The 26292-nt window shown below is 34.9% G+C and overlaps 1 protein-coding gene and 1 long non-coding RNA gene across 34 annotated transcripts in view; one reads left to right on the forward strand and one right to left on the reverse strand.

Moving 5' to 3' along the window:
- ppfia4 (PTPRF interacting protein alpha 4) overlaps window positions 1-26292 on the forward strand; it is a 204800-nt gene that overhangs the window by 68075 nt on the left and 110433 nt on the right. For 4 of the 33 annotated variants that reach the window (XM_087271663.1, XM_087271661.1, XM_087271664.1 and 1 more), the window contains exon 1: window positions 13908-15879. In XM_087271663.1, coding sequence (XP_087127789.1) covers window positions 15814-15879 — 66 coding nt within the window. In that variant the 5' untranslated portion in view covers window positions 13908-15813. 33 annotated transcript variants of the gene reach the window in all.
- LOC147841783 (uncharacterized) overlaps window positions 1-26292 on the reverse strand; it is a 751871-nt gene that overhangs the window by 64669 nt on the left and 660910 nt on the right. The window lies entirely within an intron of this gene.

The raw sequence follows: 26292 nt of genomic DNA on the forward strand, positions 1-26292 counted from the left end.
TAGGAAAAGCCACTGTGCTCATTGGAACTTTCAGAGCAGCAGAAATTTTTCTGTAACCTTCCCCAGCCTTGTGCCTCAAGACAATACTTTCTTGGAGGTCTACAGACAATTCCTTTGTCTTCATGCACTGTCAACCCTCGAACCTTATATAGACAGGCATATGCCTTTTAAAATCTCGTCCAATCAACTAAATTTACCACAGGTGAACTCCAGTTAAGCTGCTGAAACATCTCAAGAATGATCAGTGGAAACAGAATGTAGCTGTGCTCAATTTAGAGCTTCACGCCAAAGGCTGTGAATACTTATGTACATGTATTTATTTAGCTTTTTTTAATATAAATTTGCAACAATTAATTTTTTTTCACATTGTCATTGTGGGGAAATTGTGTAGAATTTTAGGAAATAACTTAATTTAATAAATTTTGGAATAAGACTGTAACATAAAAAAAAAAATGTGGAAAAAGTGAAGCTCTATGAATACTTTCCGGATGCACTGTATATACAGAATATCATTTGAATATAATATCTAAATGTATTGCTTGTTAAATTCAAATTTTATATTGCATTCAATTAAAATGTTACTTTCTATCATGCTTTAACAGCCTCATGGACACCCAATAACCTTCTCTTGCTCAAATAAAATCACTCACTCACATCCTGTTCTCAGCACCTCACTCTGCTAGTGATTAATGGTTTGCTTGTGCCATTTGCAGTGATGGATTGAGCTGCAACTCAGCATCAGGGTAACCAGCATCTTTTCTGACAGATGTGATGCACAGAAATCGTGTTATGAGGAGATCTAGAGCTTCACTGGGTCCTGAAATGGCAGGATTGAGTATGTTTTTGGTGGTGAACTGACCTCAGCAGGGATTGTTCAAGGTGTCTTGCAGTTATATAATACGGATATTTCAGTGTTTATTCAAATTTAAACATTTTGAACTGTAAGGTATTTTTATTAAGTTTTATTATTATTTTTATTATTTATTTATTTTTATTTTTTTGGTCCATGATATCAATTTCCTCCATATTCTTATTCTGACAGTGTGTTCACACATACTGCAGTACTAAACTATGTGTTCACATTCTATGTTCACATTTTCATTCGGGTAGAAGCATTCATAATGGTGTTATGGCCCACCGCAATCTAGTTTTTCTCAACACAGTTGCTTTTTAATCAGTGTCTCGTTTCACATTTCTCAGTTTTCAGTGGCTCATTTCAACTCAATCCACATTTTAGATTTTAAGTGCAATATGCAGTATAAACTCAGTACTTATCTGCTCTGTCCCAGAGCAAAACTGCTGCATAATATTGCACTTCAGCAAATAACATCAAAATGCCTATATGGTCTTGAAGACAAGATACTCATTTAAAAAACAGTCAGGTCAAAAGTTAAAGTAAACAGTTGAGTAAAAAATGTTGGTAACCTTATTTTGATGGTCCATTTGAGTATTAGTAGACTTTCTGTTTAATATCTGTTGATACTGCTCCTTCAACAGACATTTAACTGACTATAGGAAACTTTGGAAGTACATGTCAACTTACTCTAACCATAACCCTAAACCCAACCTAACAGTCTACTTAAAATCTAATCAGAATTAGTTGCCATGTAGATGCAATGTATAGCTTAAATTCAACAAACAGACCGTCAAAATAAAGTGTGACCAAAATGTTTAAAGCGACAGCTGCCAAAACCTGGTGTCATTATTAATATTAATCATCAACAAAAGACTAACTTGAAAAATGCAAAGCATAGTTTTCGTCTGTATAAGTTTTACTGCATGATGCATTTATTTGTTGGGATGGGCAACAATACATAGAAATGTATTTTTAAGAAGCCACAAATGCATCAAAATAAAATACTGTATTTTTGTATTTTAAAAATACTACAAAATACTTTTATAAGTAAGCATGAGCCTTATTTCCAAACCTTCCACTAGAGCAATCCTTTCACTGTTAAATGTGAAGTTAACTATATTTGATAGCAACAGCTTTTCTCTGAGCAAGTTTTAGCAAATTCTCTGCCATCTTGTTTCCCTCTACTCTAACTGTACATGAGTAGATATTTTTACTTATTTATTTTTTTGTTCATTTAGTACATTTTTGGTAGAAAATTCACTCAGAAAGCCCTGTTCAATGCAGATTATGCGTTGTATATACTGTATACTATCTGTATCAACTATCTGTTGATTATGTTTACACACAATGTGTGGCCAGTAAAATTTATATAATGTCTGTATAATGATTATTCAACCTCTCAACATTCCTGTTTTAAAAGGGTGATAAGGGTAAAGTGTTTTTTAAATATATATATATATATATATATATATATATATATATATATATATATATATATATATATATATATATATATATATATATATATATATATCACAGAATTTTTCATAAATCTATTTGATTGTATTTGAACTTTTCAATAGGTCTACTCGATGTATATGATTTCAGAAAACTTACAAACTCCAGTTGTAGTCATTTTTATAAAAACATGATATTTCAAAATTACTAAAAATGAAGTTATCAATTTTTGCAAATAAACTCTTCATATATATCCTGCTCATGCTGTATAACCCAATTCAGGCATTTTTGACTAGCCTGTATAGATTGAACTGCTGTATAGATTTGTTGGTTTTACTTTTCACTTTTATAGCAAAGAATACGTTATTTTAATTCCCTTTATATAAAAATAACTAAACAAAAACAGGATGCTGGAAAAAATGCTAATTTTAGAAGAAAATTTCAGACGACACTTTGCATCTGAACTCTTCATATATTGTCCCACTTTGACATCTTTAGGCAGACCTCTTTCCTCATCATTAACTATACTACTGGAAATTTAAACAGCCAGTGAAGTATTATATGTATCACCATGATGTGATGCATAATTTCCTTCCATACTTCAAGCATTGACCACCTTCGTCAATATAATTACATTTTCTGTTCTAATCTTAAGTCTAGGCAAATAACTGAGAAAGCTCCAATCAGAGGCAGCATTTTTATGATGTCACCATGTAGACTTCTTACAAAGTATTTTACAGTGTTTTGAAACTACAAAAATGCAAGACACTAAATTATTTTGATAGAAAATATTAAGTCATTTTTATCATTCCTATCAAATACAAGTTACAAAATACCATTTTGTATTTGAAAACAAAAACAAAAAAACGTCTTTTTAAAATACATCATAAATACTGCCCATCCCTGGTAATGTGCTTATTTGTTTACTCATTGTTGTCTTCATTAATGTTTTGACTTGTTAGAGGTTAGGCTAGTAGATCTTTACTAATGTTTGAATTGAAATTTAGAATTATGAAATTCGTTTGATTTTGATTTCATCTTATCTGAGTTATTTTTATGTTTAATTTTCATCTGGGCCAGTGAAATTTTTACCACTGACTGGACCTTAAAATTGAGTAATACTTTTTTTTACCCCTGGCAAATGAAGGATTTAGCAATATTTCTGTGGTATTGATAATTTTTCTTTAAGCATTTTAGATCTTAAGTTGGAAATTCCAGCATTCTAACAATACTAGCGCTGCCTGTGAGTTTCACATGTGTCTGAATTTCTGTATTTTTTGTGCTGACACCATCAAACTGTTCATGTGCATGTGCTGTGTGTTCTTGGAGAGCCGTGCTGAGCTGTAAAATGGTTACTCAAGTCCTGTATAAGGAGATTATCTAGAGAGGTGTTTTAAGAAGAGCCGCAGGACAGAAAGATGCGTAGCGAGGGGTAAAAGAGATGAGAGATGAGTGAAAGGTTTCTGCTGCAGCCGCTGACATCATGCTGCCCAGCGGGACGCCCCGTCTTATCACAAATGTGTCTCGTTCTTCACCTGCTGGTGGTGAGACAGAGGGAGTGATGGGATTCTCAGAAATTTTAATGCAACTGAAGCCATGGCTAAAAATATATATTCTTTTAGAAATGTCAGCTATGCTGTAGTTCTCATGGTGCTTTTCTGTCATTTTATGTAGAGGATGTGTTAAAGAAGCCATGTAATATTTCAGCAAGATCAGTTTCTTTTTATGAGGTCTCTTAAACTGGAAATACTTTACAAAATAATCAGTAATTGTTACTTGTTATTTATTTTGTCCACTTGTGCTTAAAAATGTAAGTTTACATTTAACGGTTAGTTATTGTATTTTAATATAAATAAAATAAATAAAATATAATATAATATAATATAATGTAAAAATATATCATAAAATATAATATGATATAATGTAAAAATATATAATAAAATATAAAATAATATAATATAATATGATAAAGTATAATAATAAATGCAGTAATATTTGCAACTTTTCCATGCATGGTAAAACATTTTTTAAAGTACAGATACATCACATACCTTCAAATTTGTCATATTTTTTTATAACAAGATGTGAATCTTCCAGATGTCCTACATTCAGCTTCTCCTCAAGCACATCACAGAGCATCATGGGTAGTGCAGTCACAGATGGCCAGCACTTCCACCTCCTAGTCACAAGGGGGCTCCGTCTCATTACAAATGATAGACCCGAGGGCAGATTTACATTTGTCACATATGAATATTTACTTTCTTCTTTTTTAATAGTGAGGTCATTGCGATGTCCTCCTCTCACCCGTTGCCTTGAAGTGTCCAGTGACTGCAGTCTGTTTTACAGTTGTTGTATTTGACTGCCAGATCCCTCCAGCTTCAGTCTGGCCTTTAGCCCATGCACATTGCTGTTACTTCTCATTATAAAAACCTGCTTCAGTAAAAGCTCTGCTGAGGATCAGTGAGTAGTAAAAGTTCTTTTTCAAGTCCAATTACTCCTTCAGTGACTTTCATGGGCTTCCATAAGTGCATGCATGATGAAGCTGCTCATTTACTCTGGTGGTTTCACTGGTTAGTGTTTAAAGGAGTATTGAACTGTACATTTTTTTTCTTTTGACATAGTACAATAAAGACATGCTGTGAGATTTAGTACTCACCTTTTTTTGTTAGTTTAAAAAACAGCTTATATTGGAATACAGTCTGTAGAAAGGAAGCACTACCTGACAAAAGTCTTATCCAGGTTTAAGGGACAACAAATAATAACTTGACTTGTTGATCATTTGGAATCAGAAGTGGCTTATATGAAAGGGAAAGGCCTCTAGATTACGCTTATTTTACCAAAATAAAATATGATAATTTTTTTATTATTTAATTAGGACAGTAAGGTCTGAATTTGCTTAGACAAAAGTCTTGTCACTTAACAAAAATAATGTACAGCATAGAATATAAAGTCATGGATAAAGAATTAATATTGTATATGACTCTCATGAGCTTGGAGGACTGCATCCATACGTTTCTGCAAATACTCAAATATAATACTCATCTGGAAAAGCAATAAATAAATAAATAAATTTAAAAAAAAAAAGCGTTCTTTTAGGACTCCATGGGTTAATCAAGATTCTTTGGATTCATGGATTCATCTTTAATGCTTCCTCCTTCATCTTATCCCAGAAATGCTCAATAATGTTTATTTCTGTTGACTGGGCTGGCCAGTCCTGGAGCACCTTGACCTTATTTGCTTTTATAAACTTTGATGTGGAGGCTAAAGTATGAGAAGGAACACTATACTTCTAAAGAATCTGCCCTCTCCTGTGGTTTGTAATGTGATGGCCAGCAGAAATGTCTTGATACCTCAGGCTGGTAATGTTGCCATCCACTCTGCAGATCTCTTACATGCCCCCATACTGAATGTTACCCCAAACCATGCTTTTTCCTTTACTTGACTTGACTGATTTCTATGAGAATCTTGTGTCCATGTTGGTTTCAATAGGTCTTTTGCAGTATTTGTGATGATTGGGACACAGTTCAACAGATGATTCCTCTGAAAAATCGACCTTCTGCCACTTTTCCAAATAATCAACTAGAAGTCAAGTTATTATTTGACTTACAACTGGGATCGACGACAAGACTTTTGTCAGGTAGTGTAGATGATGTAATAAAGTTGTTAAACCCCACCTCCACAGAAGATTATAAACCATAGAATAGTATGCCACTGGCTGTTTAGCTGAGTGATTAACCTTACGTATGCAGCATTGAATTCCATACTGATTTATTATTGTAGTTACATTTTGTTTGTTGCTTTTTATTCCTTTGTGCAGTGGCTCAGGAAAAGAGGTTGTGACTCTGGGAAGTAAACAAGTTAATATACTCTAATAATATAAATGTAATCTTGTTGAAAAGTATTTTATTAAATTGGTATCAAAAAAGTATTTTGGTATCGAACTGGTATTGGAGTCAATGTATCGGTATTGTATTGAAAATTTTGGAATGATAAATAGTGGTAGTAACAGTATATCCACTTTCTTTTGATGAAGCATATCATAATCAGTAAGAACTTGGTCCTTTGTTCATATTTTTGTTCAATATGTTTACAAACTAGTAACAATTCAATGCTGGATTTTCAGACTCATTGAAATTAAGATGATTTTGTGTCACAGCTGTGTCCGTCTGTTAAGGATATAATGTGGTGTCAAACATGTAAAGTTTACATTGATGAGCACACGGCTGTCCTTTAAAATTTTGGAAGCTATAAAATAAAGGATTGTGTCACGATCAGGTTGGGAGGAGATGAGGACTCAATTGCAGTAACTCAAAATGGGTTTATTAATAAAAAAATAAAACAAAAAGGCAACAAAAAAACCCAAAGGGGGAAACATTAACTAAACAAATAAACAAATAAACTGGGCTGGCAGGGAAGAGCAGGGCTGGACACGACAGGACAAGGCGATATACTCTGACAATCTGGCACAGAAGAGCAGACATGAGGACACTATAAAGAAGAAATAATTAATTAACTGACAGGTGAACGGGATAAACTAATAATGGGTAAACAAGGAGGGTGGGACTAGACAATAGACAGGAGAGCACATGACACAAGGACAAAACACAAGCCATGTGCTCACATACAACGGGACTAGAACACGTAGCCTATGAGAGAACTCATTAATCGTGTGTTCACATAAAACACAACACTAAAGCACATGGCGCAAGTAAACATGAACCACGTGCTAAACCAAAGTGCCTTGCAGAAACTTACGTCTGGCCTGAGCCCTTCTCCCAAAGTATTGTCAGCCTATAGCAATCGATGATTGGCTCCTGTACTTGAAGGCGGGCTTTATTTGCCATATAGCGATTGATGATTGGCTCCTGTATTCGAAGGCGGGCTTTATTCGCCATATAGCCATTGACGATTGGCTCCTTTACTGGAAGGTGGGCTTTATTCACCATATAGCAATTGATGATTGGCTTCTCTACTCAAAGGAGAGCTTTATTGACCGCTACACTTTTCCCCATTTAAAACGATACGAGTGACATGTCTTGTGTATTCTATGGTTTTGGCTAAACACAACACCACCAGAAGACTGAATGCAAGACACAACACAAGTGCAACATGTGTGTTCCATCCTAGCGCCAACCGAAACCAAAAACAACTAGACTGAGACGCTTAGACTCAGCAACAGAAACAGCGCGATGCAGATAGAACAAACACAAAAAACAGAATGAGCACGGCCAAGACAGTGCTTGTATAAAAAACAGAAACAGACAAGAACAAAATAAGAGTCGAGCACAACATACAAGACAGGACAGGACAGGGTAGTGTTTGGACTCTGCCACCAAAACAAGAAATGACAAGACCCAAGTGGCAGAATCCTGACAGATTGAAAATGTTTGAATTGAATTTAATTCTCAATTGTTAGCCACTTGTACCTTTGAGTATTTATTTATTACTCTGAAATCCACGATTCTAAAACAGGACAAAAATGGCCTGTTACTTCTCAAATAAGATTAAAAAAAAGTAATTTGAGTAATTGGCATAGATGTGTTTCTGTTTTTCTAAACTGACTGAATCCAGTGGACACTCAGTGGGTATACAATTGGTAATTAGTTTTTGGTTCAAATCTAAAAGCACAATTTAGATGATATTGAAAACTTTGAGAAAAAGGAGTAGAAAGTAAAAAAGCTTATTTTCTTGTCTCAGTGGAAAAAAAAAATTCAGAGGCTGCTCATTCATATCAAAGATTGTTTCAAAGAACTTGTTTCAACTAGTTTCAAATCCTTGCATACAGCATACACTGCCATTTAATGTAGGTAGAGTTGTTTGTGAAGTTTTACAGAAACATTTTTTTTTCAAACCATTTCTGTAAAAGTTTCAGTTGTCAATAAGGATTTAGAAACCTAGATTAAGTTAAATATAGCCCTCTGTATCCCCTAAATGTGACAGATGTGGTAGGGCAGAAGGGACTCCGGCACTCTTATTTTGGTTTTATTTTGGTAATATCAATTTTTCTGTACTATTTTTTTCTTTTGTTTATTGGCATTGTACATCACTATTTATCACTGTATTTTTAAACCTTCCTTTTCAGTTTATAACTCAGAGACATAATAAAGTTTTCCTTTTTTTCCCCCTAATTTATTTTATAGGGGACATAAATGAGACGGTCTTACATTTATTTTAAATACAAATAATTGTGATTTGTAACAAATAAGGAACTAAGATAAAGAACTTTATAAAAAATGCTATGCTGTACATTACAATACATTTGATAAATTCACTCAGGGTTTATTAGTTATTATTTATTAGTATTTATAGAAAATAATATGTAATGTATGTTATCTGTGTGAGCCAGAGATCATATATAAATAAATAAACATTGATAGATTAGTTCAACTTGATGTTCTCACTAAACTAAAAACTAAGACAAATCTAGAAAAAATAAATAAATTATATATAAATGAGACTAATAAATGCATAATAAATTTGAAATATTGTATTTTTAATAGTTTAAATTAGTTTTTATTTTTAACACCTTTAAAATAATTATATTTGTAGTATGTCAATAAAAATGGTAAAGGAATTTTTGGTCTGAGACCATAAATATTTTTCTAATATGGTCTGGCATGTAGCTGTCTGTCGATTCTAAGTCTATTTTGGCTCTCAGTGCTCCTTCTCATACTGCCATGATCACAGCCTTTTTGATTTCCTTCTGTCCTGCCATTAGCAGTCACATATGAGAGGTTCTCCAGTGTCGGCCACCTCTAATACCCAGTGCTTGTGCCTCCCATTGGGTTTTTTTGTCTTGCCGTTCCACTTCCTGTTGTTCTTCCTCCTCATCCCGTCTCCTTCACAACACGTCTCTTTGCCTAATCATGTCTCCACACGGTCCCAGTAGACGTCTGTCACTCCTTATCCTCTCACTAACAAAACACTGTTCCCAGATCAGTTTAGCCTTTCAGGCAAGTCAAGTCTGATTGTTTAAAGTAGTGTGATAGTAAACCATAAAAACAACAGCATCTGTGATACTTCTAACCTGAGAACATGGTCTTCTATCTAATAAGAGAACAAACAGCAATGTTAATAGTGAAATATACTCATTTCAGTGTAATAATTTGGTGTCAATTTTAAGTCAAGAGCAGATGAGAGAAGATATATCTAAATCAAACCTTGTCTATGCCCCTAACTCAGTTACTGGTATTTATTAGCAAATGGCTAACAATAGACATAATATCAACACAGGCTCATTGGGAAAATGTCCCCAGGACTACATTTTTGAAAACCCAGAAATCTGTGCTTTTTGGTTCGTATGGCTGGAATGTATGTGTACAATGAAGTACTGAGAATTGCAGTACTGCTGACCGCTTACCGTCACATGGACTGCTTTTCCAGCCTGGCTGGTTTGCTCGGTAGCTAACCATGAATGGCGCTCAAAGACAGTTCTAAAAATCATATTCTCATCTGGTTTGCTTTTGAAAAGTCAGTCGAAATCAAACTGATATATTATGCATGACACTTAAAATATTATTATGCAACTAGAAAGTAAAGTTCGTAAACTTTATGGTGGATTAAGAAAGCCTTGTCTGAAATGTTATTAACATTTCAGTAATTAAAGTAGTTTTTATGAAGTTTGAAACAGTTAGCATAGATTTCTTGTTAGGCAGCTGATAGGGTGTTCTGAGTGGTTGCTAAGGTGTTGCTAGGTGGTTGCTAGGGTGTTCTGAGTAATTGCTAAAGTATTTGTAGGCAGTTGCTATGGCATTCAAGGTGGTTGCTAAAGTGTTCTGAGTGCTTGCTAAGGTATTGCTATAGGCAGTTGCTGGGGTTTTCTGAGTGTTTATTTGGCAGTTGCTAAGGGATCGTTAGGGTGGTTTTACTGTTTCCTAAGGTGTTCTGAGTGGTTGCTGGGTGTTTGCTTAGGCATTGCCAAGCAATTACTAAGGTTTTTCTAGATTATTGCTAAGGTGCTGCTAGACAGTTGCTAAGGCTTTGCTTTTGTCAGTTCTCAAAAACATCACATATTTTCAATGAGCCTGGGTTGCATAATATTATAGCCATAGTGTGGTATTTGGCTTCAATGCTTACAGCGTGTTTCTTCTACAGGATCAAATTTGCGCTGAGGCATGTAAAACGTTCTTACGTCGACTGCTCTCAAACCTTTCTCCATGCCGCTTTCAATCCCATAATGCACTGCATGACGCTGAACTTCCATATGAATGAACTGAAAACAATCGCTACGCTGCGCTCCCAACGCTGCAGTGGAAACGCACCATTGGATACAAACATTGTTCACACAAACCTAGTTGGTTATGTCTTCAGTAAAATATAATTTGGGGTAAAGCAATAACATCATGCATTAGGTCTGAATGTACTGAACATGCTGCTGTCTTATGTCATATTATTCTGTTTGTTAGGTTCTTTCACATCTGTGGAGTGGTTCATTTGGTTCAGATCAAGGGCAACAAATAATACATTCTAGCAATTTTCTGCCGTTTTGGGGTCCTTTTCACACCACACTAATGGCTTTGGTCCGAACCAATTGAAAAGAACCAAAATGTGACAAAATCCATTGCCCAGATGTTACTGAACGTATTTCGTAAACTGTTTTCTGATTAGTCAGAATTAAAGTGCGGGAAAATGCCAATGCAACTCCTGCAAGCAAACCGGCAGACACAAAATGTCACTTTTTACTTTGGAGGGACGTCACATTAGACAAACTATACATTTTGAGAATGAAGCACAGCTGCAGCTGAAAACAATTTTTTAATGCATTGCAAAAGGCACAATTTAATGTATCTAAACTGTCATGGTCATCTTCCTGAAATATTACCAAGTATCCATCAAGTACTGTTTTTCCCTCTTTCTCTTTCTCTATCTGTTTAAAATTAATGGTAAAGAGCTGTCAACAAATATTTTTCCTCCACACCCCATAAGATGGGAGAGCACATCCGACTACGGCAGCTGGATTAGTCCAAAAAGTCGCAGCGCTTTTTGCGGTTGTGTCTGTTTTTGTTCATATCATGTTCTCACCACAAACAAACTACTCCAGGATTCGCTTGAAAGCGTACTCAGACCTCCCTCTTCAAGGAGATCTGGGTATGCCTTTTTTGGTCCGCTTTTGGTGTGCACTCAAGTTAGATTGCTACATTCACACCTGCCCAAATGATCCACACCACGAGGCAAACAAACTCGATTATTTAGTGTGATTCAGTCGAACTAAATAGGACAGGTCTTTTTCTTATTTTGAATAACAAAAACTAGTAGTACCAACAATTGAAACCCTCTGACTTATAATCGGATACGATCATGATGCAAGTAAAAATTCACACCTATAGCAAGGATACAATGTACTGATGCAGTATTAACATCACATTCACTTAATTAACAGTTTGCATAAACAGTCTCCAAAATGAACATTTTGGCATAAATTTGAGAATTACGTTAAGTTTAGACATAACAAAGAAGACAAGAGAGTCGTCATTCGTCATCTTACGATCTCAACTTACTCACTGTGCCCAAAACACACCAAAAAACTACGTGATCGAGCGTTTGCTGTTGCTGGTCCTAAACTCTGGAACAGTCTACCGATTCACATTAGACTTTTCCCCTCCATCTCTGTTTAAGTCTCTTTTAAAGACCTATCTATTTTCTCTCGCTTTTAAAACGCCTTGATCACTGTTTTATTACTCTGTTAAATGTTTCTTTTGTATTCTGCTTCTCTGTTTTTAGCACTCCTATGTACAGCACTTTGGTCAACCTTGGTTGTTTTTAAATGTGCTCTATAAATAAATATTGTATTGTATTGTCATTCAGAGTTTTTTTTTTTTTTTTCTAACCTTATACTGAATCTGCAAACTGAATTCTCTTTTAATATCCATTCACATCTTCTCTGGGCCTTGAGGCATGGTTTGTGTCTTGAAAAGTCTTTTTGGAGAGGCTTTTGGGATGACCATTTTACTGTCACTTTTACCCCCACTTTTTAAAAAGCCTTTGAGCTGTGTGTTGTGAGCTGAATAGTGGCTGTATGTCTAACCCAGAAACAGAAGAATGTGATGCTAATCCCTTTCTCTTTATAACAGCCTCTGTTCTGGTTGGTTGCAAGCTGCATTATGTTGTTTGCTTGGATACGTGTATGTCTTGCTACAGTACAGAACTGTTACATAATATCAGTGTTATGTGGGATTCATTAAAACAATTTAGCTTATGGCTTGATTTATCACAGACCTTTATGTCATCATTGGATACATGAAGAAAATTCTTGGACGGTTTCATGTGATTATCACCTTCTGACATTCAAGCATGCATAATTGTACGCCCAGCTAAACGGCAAAATCCTTTTTTTAACATTGTTTTATTGACACATCTTTTCATAGTGGATGAATGTGAACTCTTAATGAAGCCTGCCTTGCAAAGATGGTTGTCAACCGCTAAATAAACCCCTATCAGTTGGCACCAGTGTTGACCAAAATAGAGTAGTTCCTCAATGGAAATGTTTTGATGGAGCCGTCACAATGAATGTTTAAATATATTTTTTTGATAGGCAGATTGACGTCCAAAGGGACTAAGCCGAAAAGAAAAAAATGAAAGAATGAATACAAGGTTGACGTCCATGGCCATAGCTACCATTGAGTTCAGCCATTGAGTGTCTGGAGCTTTTTAAGGGCTGCATAATATAAGAAGTGAAGTAATTGCTCAATAAGGACCGTGCTTTGGCTATGTGGAATATATATGGAATATATGGAAATATACAGTACTTCATCAAGATAAACAACTTTGTTCTCTGAGCTGATTAAGGGTCTGACAGCACTCCTCAATGTCAAAATGACTGCGGTGGCCAATCAGATCAAAGAAGGCTGGCTTAAAATGCACATACTGTAGATAAATGGAAGGGTTCACCAAACCTCCTAGGCAGGGTTAGGACCAATGCCCTGCTGCTAATGTTTTCCAATGTAAGCACACTCTTTAAAAGTACTAATAATTAAGACCATACTATTACCATGTTTTGAAAAACTACACAAGAATTCCCTAATTTGGTCAAAAAATTGGATGTAGCTTCATATGGCCCTAAACATGTCAAACCCTTAACATGACGATGAGTAATGCCTCACATATACTAGCAGCAACTTTGTAGCTGCCTGTTGCTCTGGGTGGCGACCAGATGTAAACGCAGTAGAGTATACAGCACGAAAACAACCGGCCTCTAAGCGAACTAAGAGAAGATCAAGTTAGCACTACTGATGCTCCTATTGGTTGCCGCTCAAGAAAGTCGCTCTTCATTTGCATAAAGTTGAAGGATTCTCAACTTTGTTGCATCGCTCGACACACTCACCTAGTCTCCAACAGTCACTGTCGCTCATGTACTGTAGATGGAGGTCGCTTGCTCTTCATTGAAATGAACTTTTACTTGAAGCTTTCGCACTGCGAGTCCCTCATAGTGTGAATGAGGCTTAAAACAAATTGTAATTGGTCAGTTTACATGTCAGACTGTGGCAGACCAAAATCAACAAAACTGTTGTTTGAAACATTATATTGTCTGGTTTTCTCATAGAAATTACTGCCAGTACCTTTTCTGCTATTTTATTACTTTTTATTTGTTAATATGAGTAGTATTCTTTACACTATTAGTTGTTTAAAGCTACTAAAAATGTAAATAACAGTCAGTTTGTCATCTGAGAAGTTGCATTTTCACATCAAATCATCAAAAGGTAACAGAGCAGATATCAAGGTCCCTAAATACAAATTGAAAGTGTAAATATGGAAAACACCCATATATTGCAAAAGGCATAAAATATTGCATTGACAATTTATTTACAGCTTGAACTCTTTCTTTTCTGTGCAACCTTACATACTGTATCATATCAGTTAACATTGTTTGAAATTGCATACTTCCCCTTCACTTGGTGTGAAAACATAGTAAGTCATTGTATTTGTAAAACAATATTAAAAATGCAAAAAATACCTGGATGACCTACTGCATGCTGAGATTCTAAAGTGATGGTCATTTTATTCTCCAACGAGCCCACTGTTAATTATTTATGAGTAGAAGTGAACTGACACAACTGACAATGAAAGATCATGACAACATGGTGGATGTTAGGGCTGGGCGATTAGTCAAAAAAGAAATCACAACCGAAATTCATAAGCTATAACCAATGCAATTTCCCCATGTCAAATACTTCTTTCAGTTAGTTCAGCCTTCAACATCTAGACTGCTGCTCTGCACAAGAAGTTTGGCCAGAGGAGAAATAGCCGTGCCCAATTGAGCCTGCTTTTTTTTCTTTCTTCACTTTCGTCAATTAATGAAGTTTTGTTCCTCACCTCTGTCACCACTCGCTTGCTTGGTTCGGGATTTGTGGAGCTGCGCATCGATGGATTTGTTCTTCAGTGTTTGGACTTTCAACAGTGAATATTAAACCACACTGAACTGTACTAAACTGAACTTGAAAACTGGACTGACACAGTGTAAATTTACTACAACTTCTATGTTAAACTGCTTTGACAATCGTTGTAAAAGCGCAATAGAAATAGAAATAAATTTAATTGAATCAAGTTGAATTAAATTGGTTTATTTAAACCCTGTTAATAAAATCTGTTTCAAACATACTACCCTTGTGTGGACAGACTGAGCCCTTGAGAATTTTACTGATAACCATAAACTCATGTTTTCTCTCTCAAAAAAGAGGAAGAACATGATTCTCTCAATTGTCAGGGAATTGGCCTTCTGCATGTAAATTACATTCCTTATTGCCAGTTTATTTTATATTGTATTAGGCAGGAATAGCCGCAATTCCAGGACCAGCGCTCATATACCATTTTTACTTCTGCAAATCAGTTTGAGGGAACGCAGACAGTGTAATTATTATATAGCTTTAAAAAGTAAATTAGCATTTATATTGAAAAGAAAATAATTGTTCAGTAATCAAAATTAAGTTTTCAATTAATAATGGTTTTGATTTTAAGTCATATTACCCAGCCTTAGTGGACATAATACATCTGAATTGATATCAAACTACATAGAACATATTGTTTTAACAGTTTTGAACGAAGTTCAAATTCCAGTGTAGTACCTGCTCAGAAAGTACAAGATTTTGAAGGGATCGTCTGTTTGTTTCCTTCCCGTCTTCATTCTCTGTTGACAAATCTCTGTCTTCATCCCATCCCCTGCTCTATTTCCCTCTCCATTTGTACCATAAAGCTTCATTTTTTTCCCTGCTACGCTCCCTCTCCTACCCCTATTTACTCTTCCCCTCATGAGTCTCTCTCTCTTAGTCTCTGTCTCTGGTTTTCATGTGGGTCTCAGTGCGCAGAGTTGTGCTCCTCTGTCTGCTAAACAGAGCCGGCATCGACGACTTTAATTTATTCTCTAGCTTACTGTCATCCATCAGGGATTTAGAGACACAGGGAGAGTTCGGTTCTCTCTGTCTCTCTTTTTCTTTCCACCCTCCCTTTCTCTCCTTGCTGCGGGGGGCTCGCAGATCCAAACCCGGCTCTGATATGATTCTTGCGAGATGAACCTCACCTCTTCGAAGATCCAGTTACAAAATGGGATCTACTTTAGCACATACATGTATCAGGTAGGTTTGGGGCGGCGACATGTCCTGCCATTGGCTGACTGTTTAAATATGCGCAAGGTGCTTCTGAATGGTGCGTCAGCGGTTCGAGGGGTTTCTAGTTAAAGCCTTTTGCCTACATGGGAGATCTTGTGTGCAGTCATTGCTAAAGGAACTCGCAGAAGGGAAAGCAGACTAAGTGGCTGTTTGACTTGCTTACAGTGCAGGTTAGGAGCGCATTAATTAACTCAGAGCAGGGAAACAGGCCACTGTCAGTGGCGTATTTAAACTTTAGCGTGTGGTCTGTGTGTGTGGCTTATTTGCATTGTCATTTGCAGTGAGATTTTTGTTGTGTTTGTATTGTTTTTCAGAGGCATTAACATTAAAAAATGTACGTTAAGTTCAGAAAATATATGTAGCTGTATTACATACTCATTTGAGAATAGTAGCTTTAAGTGTAAACCTAACTTATTTTTCTTTTGTGTTGTCCTTCAAAGAAACATGAATATTTTCTGAAATTCCTAAAGTAGGGCTGCACAATATATCGCTTGAGCATCGATATCGCTGTGTGTGCATACATACGCAATAGCCACATTGCAACATATGCAATGTTGAGTTTAGATTATAGATCACCACAAACCACAGGTCAAAACACACAAGCTTTGTGGAGACACTGCAGAATTTGATCGTAATGGAGTGAACATTTATCATCTGCATGTGTTTTTAAGGCCTGTGAATATGTGAGCATTTTAAGAGGGTTTGAAGCATTTTAGTAGTGCATAAAAACGTTCAATAAAGATTAATTTTATTGAATTATTGGTATGATGAAGACTATGCAGTTTTATTTTGCATATGATCATTAAATTTTTTTTACCTAAATACTGTTACTCTCTCCAGACAACCATAAAGCATGGTTTATTTCACTTTAATATGTGCTCTATTGAGTTTGTTTATGACTGCAGTTTGTTTATTACAGTATAAATTACATAAAAATATATTTACATTTCACTTCCTTACAAAATTATCTCAGTCAATCTAAAGTAATGGCTTTGCAAATAGAGCTACTTAAGTCATCTAGTGAAATTGTATTTATATAATATAATGTACATCGCAGAGAAAAAAAATATCTTGCAGCTTTATCCTAAAGTAATATGCTGTCTGTCTTAGGCCTGGCACGATAGATATTTTCCATCGTACGTATATAAAGCGATAAATGATATTATTGTAATTTGCAAATATTGCAATGTAAATTTCTCAACTATCTTGCAGCTTTATCCTAAAGTAATATGCTGTCTGTCTTAGGCCTGGCACGACAGATATTTTTCATCGTACGAATATAAAGCGATAAATGATATTATTGTAATTTTAAGAACATTTTATGCCAGTCCTTTTATAATGCCAGAATGACAATATAATAGCATCATAATGCGAGGACACTCTTCCAAAGAACACAAAATATTTTATTCTTAATAATATTTAATTTTAAATGAAATGTAGTCATTTTAACAATTTGATAATTAGGATTTGAATGTGAAAACATAACATCTTCAACTAATAAAAGTAATAATAATAATAATAATTAAAAATATTAACAAAAATGTAAAAGGTAAAAAGAACTAGAAAAATGTAACAGATCTTTTTTTAGTTGTTTGACACCCAAACAAAAATATACTATAATAATTTATTATAGATACTAAAGTGTTTTTTTTTTACCATTCTGCCACTGACACTTCAAAATTGAGCTAAAATGTTGCTGATATTGATTTTTGTATAATCAAAAATGATTGAGGTCATGGCCATGTGTTGTGCAATAAGTCGATATATTGATTATTGTGACAGGCCTGTCTGTCTGTCCATAATTTTATTTTACTTCAGGTAAATTATATATAAATATATAAAAAGGGTAATGTTCATTTTGTAAGTCAGTTGTGTTAAATTTGTGTTGCTCTTTTATGGATTTATTTAAACAGCCACTTTCACTTTCTACACACACTGTCACCATCAGACGGTCAGATCCACTTTTAGGCCCAGTACAGTGCCATACTGTATTTCTGCATCCAGCATGTGTGTTATTGCCAATTAAAGACAAGCTGTCATCTTTGGTGCTGTGCTGCTGAATGCTAACTGTCAATATGTGTGTGTTGTGTTGAATGAATACAGTAGTTTCGGGAAAATTTGCAGTTAGTCTTTTATGTTTTTGCATCTTTAATCTTTAAGGGTGGTCTCTTTTGCTTTCATCTAGGCAATCTGCTGTAGGAGGGTTTCAGTCCCTATAGAACAGCTCTCCATCTTTCAAAGTCAGTGAAAATGGGAAAGTTTGGCTGTGAGTTAAAAAATATGAAAATGTTTTGATCAGTTAAAATTTTTTATTTGTCCTTTAACTTTTTTACATTACACATTATGTGTTTCATAATATACTGCAAATAAATTATGTTGTGTGGATTACTTTGATGCTGTTTAGATATCAATATTAGACAGCCAAAATGGTTAATGCTGACCACCATTTACTTTAAATATTTGGATAAATAAAGTTTTTATTTATTTGTGTATTTTTTTTTCTCGGAATGCCTGGCAGTAGGGCTACATGATAAATTGAAATGATATCAAAATCTAAATCATGATATGTGTTCAGTAATGTGATCAGTAATAAATCTTCATCCGAAGGCCAGAGGGCGCTCTTGTATGGAAACTCCTAATATGCCTAAGAAAAAATCTCTATAGTGGTAAACAGAAGAATTAAGTGCTTTCATTGATTTAGAGTGACTAATTTAGGAGACTATGACAATATAAAACCCAGGCTCATTCTGATTATTTATCCCATTTGCATTTCTGGAGAGAGCAAAATACGTCCCAGGAAGTGCTTTTTTTTGCAGTTTTTGTTTTAGAGAAACCACCAGTGGCCGCTGTATATGCTTTTTCAGATCTAAATTTTCTCTTGCGAGTACCATTCGCACCTGCTGTTCTCATGTAAATACACCAGAGGCCGCTGTCGGCTGACTGACTGACTGACCAATCGACTGACCCACCCTCCTCCTTCCCTTAACCCAACCAATAGTGCTTTCAAAAGTACCGATTGACTCACCCACTTCCCTAAACCTGACCAGTGCAATCCAGAAAAAGAAAAGCTTATTCTCTTATGGCAACCTGATTTTTAACTACATTTTCAGATTTTACTACATTCTCACCCTGTTATTTACTTGTTTGTTTAATTTTTGCCTTTTACCTGCTTTCTGGAATGGTTCTTTACTAAATTCGAACCCTGTTGTCGCAGTCAACTCCCCTCTGCGTCTTAAGTCCACTGACATACATGTCGAGCTACCAGACTAACTTGTAACAGCGGAAAATCGATTCATACGGAGGTAAGCGGTCCGCTCGTATGCAAAAAAAGGAACAACATCATTCCGCCCCGTAGCGTTCTTTTTAAAGATGAAATGTAGCTATACGTAGCTCTGGCTACATAATTCACGATCTCCAGAAATGTACATAGGGTTACATTTTTAAATGGAGCCTGTGTTGACAATATATGGTTAATCTGAGTTCTTTATATTATAATGTTCCTAAGTGTATAATTATAGTGACTGTCTCGTTTTTTCGTTTCTGTCTAGAATACTATGAAATATGAAGCATGCCTTTTTCTGTGTTAGGAGACACATCATCTGACAGGAGGATTTTAAAAACATACGAGTGAAGTTATGCAGTAAGTTTGGAGCAAAAGCATAAATGTGGTAATTTCACATACTTTAAGATGTAGCAGCATTTACTACCAAGTCGTAAAGTTGTCATTGCAAGATGATTATCTTCAATTTCATTATAGTGTGAATAAATGGTCTGTACTTTATTGCGTAGCTTTTCAGTGAACTAAGGTTTTGTTTAGTGTATTCTGCTCCATCTGAAAACATGTGCTGGAAATTTACTACTGATTGCAGGGCCGGCTTTACTGACAAAATGGGCCATTGCCAATTTTATGATCTTTTTTTCCAAACAGTGACATTTCAAGTAAATTTTATAAAATAGTTTTTCCTTGTTTATGTTTGAGGGTAGTTTTTTTATTATACTATTTGCCATTAATCCACAAATGATATCAATGTATGATGACTTTGCCTGGTGGTTTGATTATGGGTATGCCTGTGCCGCTATATTCACAATAGCTTGACCGTAAACCTCCGTGCTGTATTTTAGTGTGTACACACAGATGCAGTGTTCTTTTTCAAAACTGCGCATACCGCAGTGAACTTTGTGATCTTTTGAGCTCTTTCTTTTGCCTTGATCCCCAGAGAGAGATTTGGAGGGATTCCAATTCAGGTTTCTTAAGACAGAAACGTTGATTTTGTAGTTTAATAATGAAGACTGCTTGAATGAAGCTATTTCAGGTTGAGGAACCGCAAAGAACAAGAGAGGGTGCGATAGCTGAGGTGAGCTGATGGGATGTTGCTTCTGTCTTTTGTGTTCCCTGGTGGATCTGATGACGGATATTCTCTTTATATCTCACCAAAGGCACTTTTAAGCTTGTCAAAAACAGAACGTCTGTGATGCATGAAAGAGCAAAACTCCAGACGAATCTGGAAGAACTGATGGTGTGGATGTGACGGTTCCCTTGGTCATGTTATGCCATCTGAAAGTTTCTCCTTCAGTGTTGGGCTCTAAATTCTACTCTTTTTAGGTCCTTAATAAATCATTTTAAATAATAAGGTTGTGGTACAAATAATTTTGATAATTGTGAAAAATGAATGAGAGGTGCGTTTGGCTTGGTGCTTTTTTTATCCATCATGAAGTTAGTGTTACGCTTGGTTTTTTTAACATGACTTTAGTATCACAGTAGTAGGCCTGTAAAAAAGCTCTTACTGAAAAACATGAATTTTAATAATTTTATATTAGGGGAAAGTAATGTGTCGATATCATGTAAATGTTTAAACTAACTGTAATGTGAAGTGACGCTGACTTGGGAAGTGCGGATCCAAATACAGGGTTGCAGAGAATAGTCAACAGTCAACACAGGAGCAAACAGATGTATACGGGCAATCGAGAGTCGTTGTCGATAAGCAGGTACAGTTCAGTACAGACCGGCAGCAGGCAACATAAACAAACAAAAAAAAAACAACAAAGCAAAGGTCTAACACGGAAAGGCAAGGTAAGGAAACTGTGTAGTAATGCCAGTCTAATCAGTCTTTGAGCAGCTTCAGCTGTGTGAGTTAGCAGTCAGCCAGGATTAGGAACCAGTGTGTGTGTGTAGTGCATGACTGAACCTTGTAGTCCATATAATGGCAGATTTTTAGTTCTTTGCAATACTGTGTGTGTGTTTACCAGTGATCTGTACAGGCTGGATGTTTGTGACAATATGAAGCAAAAGCTAAATAAATGAAGCAAAAGTTAATTGATTTTGAATTTTTAGCAAAAATAATATTGCTTTTATTAAATAAAGACAATCTTATTAGCTATAAGTTAGTCGATTTTGCAGTTTTTTTTTTTAGTTAATGCTAATTGATTAAGTCAATGCTACAAAAAATATGTTATTTTGCATTTTTTACGACATAAAATAATGGCTGTTAAATTACAGACATGTACTGTAAAATAACAGACAAGTAAATTACATAAATTTACTGGAAATTTAAGTTTAAATACATTACTGTAATTTACTGTTTATTATTTTACGGCAAATGTCTGTAATTTAATGACTGTTATTTTAATTTTTTTTCAGCATCCCAGCTGCAAGAAAAAAAGTGAAATAACAGATTTTTTCACAGTGTAGTTATCTAGATAATTTACAATTCAATGCTAAAGCTAGTTAATTAATGCTATTTCTGATAATCATGTAAGCATTGCTATTTTTTTTAAATGAACTATAATCAATTTTTCTACATCCTTGACAAATCTACATCTTTGACAAATCACACAAATATAATTCAATCAAACAGTTTATTTATATAACGATTACCCATTCTGCTTTATTTCATTCATAGTACATTCATGTTTACTTCTTTTTTCAAGCATTAGAGATTTGTATTTAAAAGTATAAAAAAAAACAGCAACAAGAATCAGTCCAAGGCACTCGAATAAAGTGAAAAAATTAAAAAGCCTTTATTCACATGGCTAAATCTCTAAAAACCTATGCGTTTCGGCAGAAGTCTGCCTTCATCAGGGTAACTGTTACCCTAATTTTTTCACTTTATTCGAGTGCCTTGGACTGATTCTTGTTGCTGTTTTGATGAATCCCTTACCCAAAGAGCACCGACCATACATTTGAGCTTACCACAGAGTGCTTTTTGTTTGCTTTTTCTGGAGTATATATATAAAAAAAAAAACATCTGGATCATCTAGGGGTTAAAAAATGTAATGCAGCATTTTTTTTTTTATTAAATCAAGCCAAAATCTTTTTTTTTTCAAAAAGTAGACAAAGCACCTCACCACTTGAGGGTTATATTTTTGGGTGAACTATCCCTTTAAGTAGAGTCAACTAATGCTTTTACAGTGTAATTTGTGTCATGAGGGGAATTTTAAATGGTATTTAGCAAATAAAAAATAATTCTTACTCATAATCTTCTCAGACACACTAGTTGTATCTGTTGTTTTTGAGAATGTGGCGTATTTATGCTTCTGCTGAATGTTGAGGCTGTGAGTTTGGTCTTGTTTTCAGTGACCCTAAAGACGTTACGGGAGTTGAGCGATGAGAAGGACATCTGTCAACACCTTCACTGCATCTGTGTGATGAGAGATCTGTGTGTTTGTCTGTGTCTACATTCCTGCCTTCCTCCCTCTATTTGTTTCTCTGTCTCACTGTATCTCTCACTCGCTACATTTTCACAGTACCGAGCTGATATTTTGACACACATCCAAATTCATCCAATCTGTTTACACTTGGTCGAGTCTTAGGTAGTGATACACAGAAATTCTTGCCTGAAAGCTACATTTCTGGACACTGGCGTGAAAAGCAAGAATGTGGATTTTAAATTACCTTTTTTATAATTTTTTTTTACTTAATAATCTTTTTACTTTTTAAAATTAATTATAATTGTAATTGCAATTTTAATTCATGTAATGTTTTTTTTTTTAAGTATCTATGTATTCATTGTAGGCTTTTACTTACCTGTACTTGTTTACTGTATATAAATTATTTGAGTCATTATTTATGACCAGAGATGCATTAAGTTGATTGTAATGTGACTAAAGACATTACAAAAGAGTTTTTTTGAATAAATGATGTTCTTGACAAATGGTTGTTCACCTATTCCAGAGATGCCCAAAGTAGGCTCATCCCATCTGAGAAGAGATTTAGAATGAAGGTTGTGACAACTGCTTTAACAGAGATCATCAATTCTAATTTAATGAATCCTTTTTGTTTGTTTGTTGAATTTTGAGCTATAAAAAAGTCAACTGAAATAAAGTGTTACAATTAAATGTTCTGCATTAATCAGATTTTTAAAAAAATGTAAATACTGTCTTTCGAAGACAGGGGACAATAGACAAGACAACGACAAGCTAATCAAGGCAAAAGCATGTTCAGCTTGACTTGTGTATTTAGCATTGAACACAATTGTATCATAAATGTGTTTGTGTATGTTTTCTTTGTAAGAAGTTTATTATAAAATGTAAACAAAAAAGCATCTGTTACAGTCCCAGCTCAGGGGTCTGTTCTTCGTAGCTCGCTTTAATGATCTAAGATGATTTAGCAGATCCTGGATCTTTTAATCTTGATAACTGATCTCTGACTAATTTGGTTCTTCAAACAAGTTCATGAATCAGATTAAAATGTCTGAATGAACCGATCTAAGATCGCTGCGTGTGTTGTGAAGGACTGATCTATCGATCCTCAAAATCATGATCAGCAATGCAACGATTGACTGATGACACAACAGCATAATGACATCATCTAATTAATATTCAATTATTAATATTAATTATTTACGCAATGAGTTACACCTTGTTGTGGGCTGCATGCTTGGCCCTTTCATTTTTCAAGAGCAATTCAGTTAGAGCGGATTTTCCTTTTTATATTAGTATTATTGTAGCCGGTTTTTTAATCGGTGTAAAGAATAACTGAATGTTTACAAAAGCATTTTTGATATTGGTAAAGGCGTCTGCAACTTTTATGAAGCATCAAATCACCGTCATATTAACTGTCAAAACATGTGCATGACTGCATAAATGTATTATTGCTTAAGTCACATATTGTGCATGTCCATTATCAAACACAAATTGTACTAAAGCAATCTAAAAAGTTCATATCAATAAGTTTTCTCTTTGCACCACCAGGTGGCAGTCTTTGTACCTTCATTTCGTTGGTGCAGATTGCATTAGTTTTATATAACTTTATTTATTTTATTAATAACTATAACTTTATATATATAGTTAAAATATTTACTATTTTCCCAAGTGCATATAACTACTACTGTAAGAAAATATATGAATTCGGCACATACTTTCTGTATTATCTTAGCTTGAACTGACCCGATCTAATCCTGTTTATATGAATTAAATAATGAATCTCGACCAGGTTTGAGCTACCAGAACTGTTGCTATGACAACAACTCTCAGATCAGTTTTGAAGAACAAAACAATCCTGGATCGTGTCAAATCGTCAATTACCAAATCCAGCTAACTGAATAATCCACGTACGAAGAACGGACCCCAGTATATGTCTGATCCTGTTTGCTTTGGTTGTCACTATTTATACTACAAAATAACATAGAACATTGCATAATTATGCGATTTGGGACGCACCTGTTGTCTCCTCCCCTTGTTACCTTATCCATTTGATTAGTCTAATTGTTTTCACCTGTATAAATAGCCCTGTATTTCAGTTTGTGTTTGTCTGTTGTTGAATGTGGTAGAGTTGTGGCTGGTCTCTGTGTTAGTTTTTTTTGTTCTTTTCTTTTGTTTATGTTTTATGCTCCAATATTAATGACAGTATCAATATTAATATGATTAAAGTGTTTTTATTTCTATTTATTTTTCAATATTAATAAAATAGGATATTACCAGCCCGACAGTTTTCATGTAATAGTTAGGGATATTTATTTTTGGCCCACCCCCCTCAATTAAGTTGGCCTTTCATTAAAACAGTTTGGCCACCCCTGATTTATTCAAATTATTAAGCAGCTAAACTATTTTAAACAATGTTAATAGTATTAAAAAATAAATTTTCTTAAGCAGAAAGTAAGCATATTAGACTGATTTCTAAATAACTCTTTAGAAAATGTATGTTTCAAATAACAGGAAAAAAGTCTAACACACAAAACACTGACACATAAACAAATCTCAAATAAAGAAATACAAACTCCTAGTATATCCAAATAAACATTGAATAGTTGTGTGTAATTACTATCTGGAAAATTACAAAGAATTTTGATATTAAGTTCAAATTATGTCACATTTGAATTTGGATTCTGTAATATTCAACCTGAAACTATCATTAAGACTTGAGTTTCACCACATTATTGTATATTAATAGTATACGCATACTCACACAACAAGATCTGGTCTATGCCAGATTGGATGAATCTTTGAGAATAGTTTGTCAGTGTTCTTATCTTCCGTCTGTGTGTATGTGTGTGTGTAATCTGTGCTTTGGGCTGTAGGATCAGAACTGTCCCACTGAGCCGTGTCTCTGATACACTCCAGTAAATGTGGATCCTGGCACTTTGTCAACTCAGCTTTTGTTGCTTTTGCTTCTAATTAAATTTGTGTAAGACTGATTCATACTTGTGGTCCTCTGCCAAAACCTTTCAGTTATCGGGTGCCTGCCTCTTCTGACATTTTACTGAAATGAACATGTAAAAATATGTTTCATTCATTCATTCATTTTCTTTTCGGCTTAGTCCCTTTATTAATCTGGGGTCGCCACACAGTGGGATGAACCGCCAACTTATACAGCACATGTTTTGCACAGCGGATGCCCTTCCAGCTGCAACACATCTCTGGGAAACTGCCATACACACGTACTCAAACTCATACACTACAGACAATTTTAGTTTACTCAATTTACCTGTAGTGCATGTCATTGGACTGTGGGGGAAACCGGAGCACCTGGAGGAAACCAACGCGAACACGGGGAGAACATGCAAACTCCACACAGAAACAGCAACTGACTCAGCCGAGGCTCAAACCAGCAACCTTCTTGCTGTGAGGTAACAGCATTACCTACTGCGCCACCGCATAAATTTGCATTTGTATAATGTTATTATTATTAGCAGTATTATTTATTATATGCATATTTATATTTGTTTTAATAAAAAACAGGTTTAGATTTCTCCACATGTCGGGTTTTGGAGACGTATACATCACCAAATGGGGCAAAGGATTAGAAGAATAGGACATTTGTTTTGATATCGTTTTATTACCACACTTATTATTTTTCATTTATTGGTTTGCTGGAAATTAAAACTGAATTTAAAAATAGTTTTGAAATAAATCTTTGCCCTTAACAAACAAAATTAAATATGT

This window comes from Danio rerio, chromosome 11 (assembly GCF_052040795.2).
Source record: "Danio rerio strain M-AB ecotype USA chromosome 11, GRCz13ab, whole genome shotgun sequence".
Classification (NCBI taxonomy): domain Eukaryota; kingdom Metazoa; phylum Chordata; class Actinopteri; order Cypriniformes; family Danionidae; genus Danio; species Danio rerio.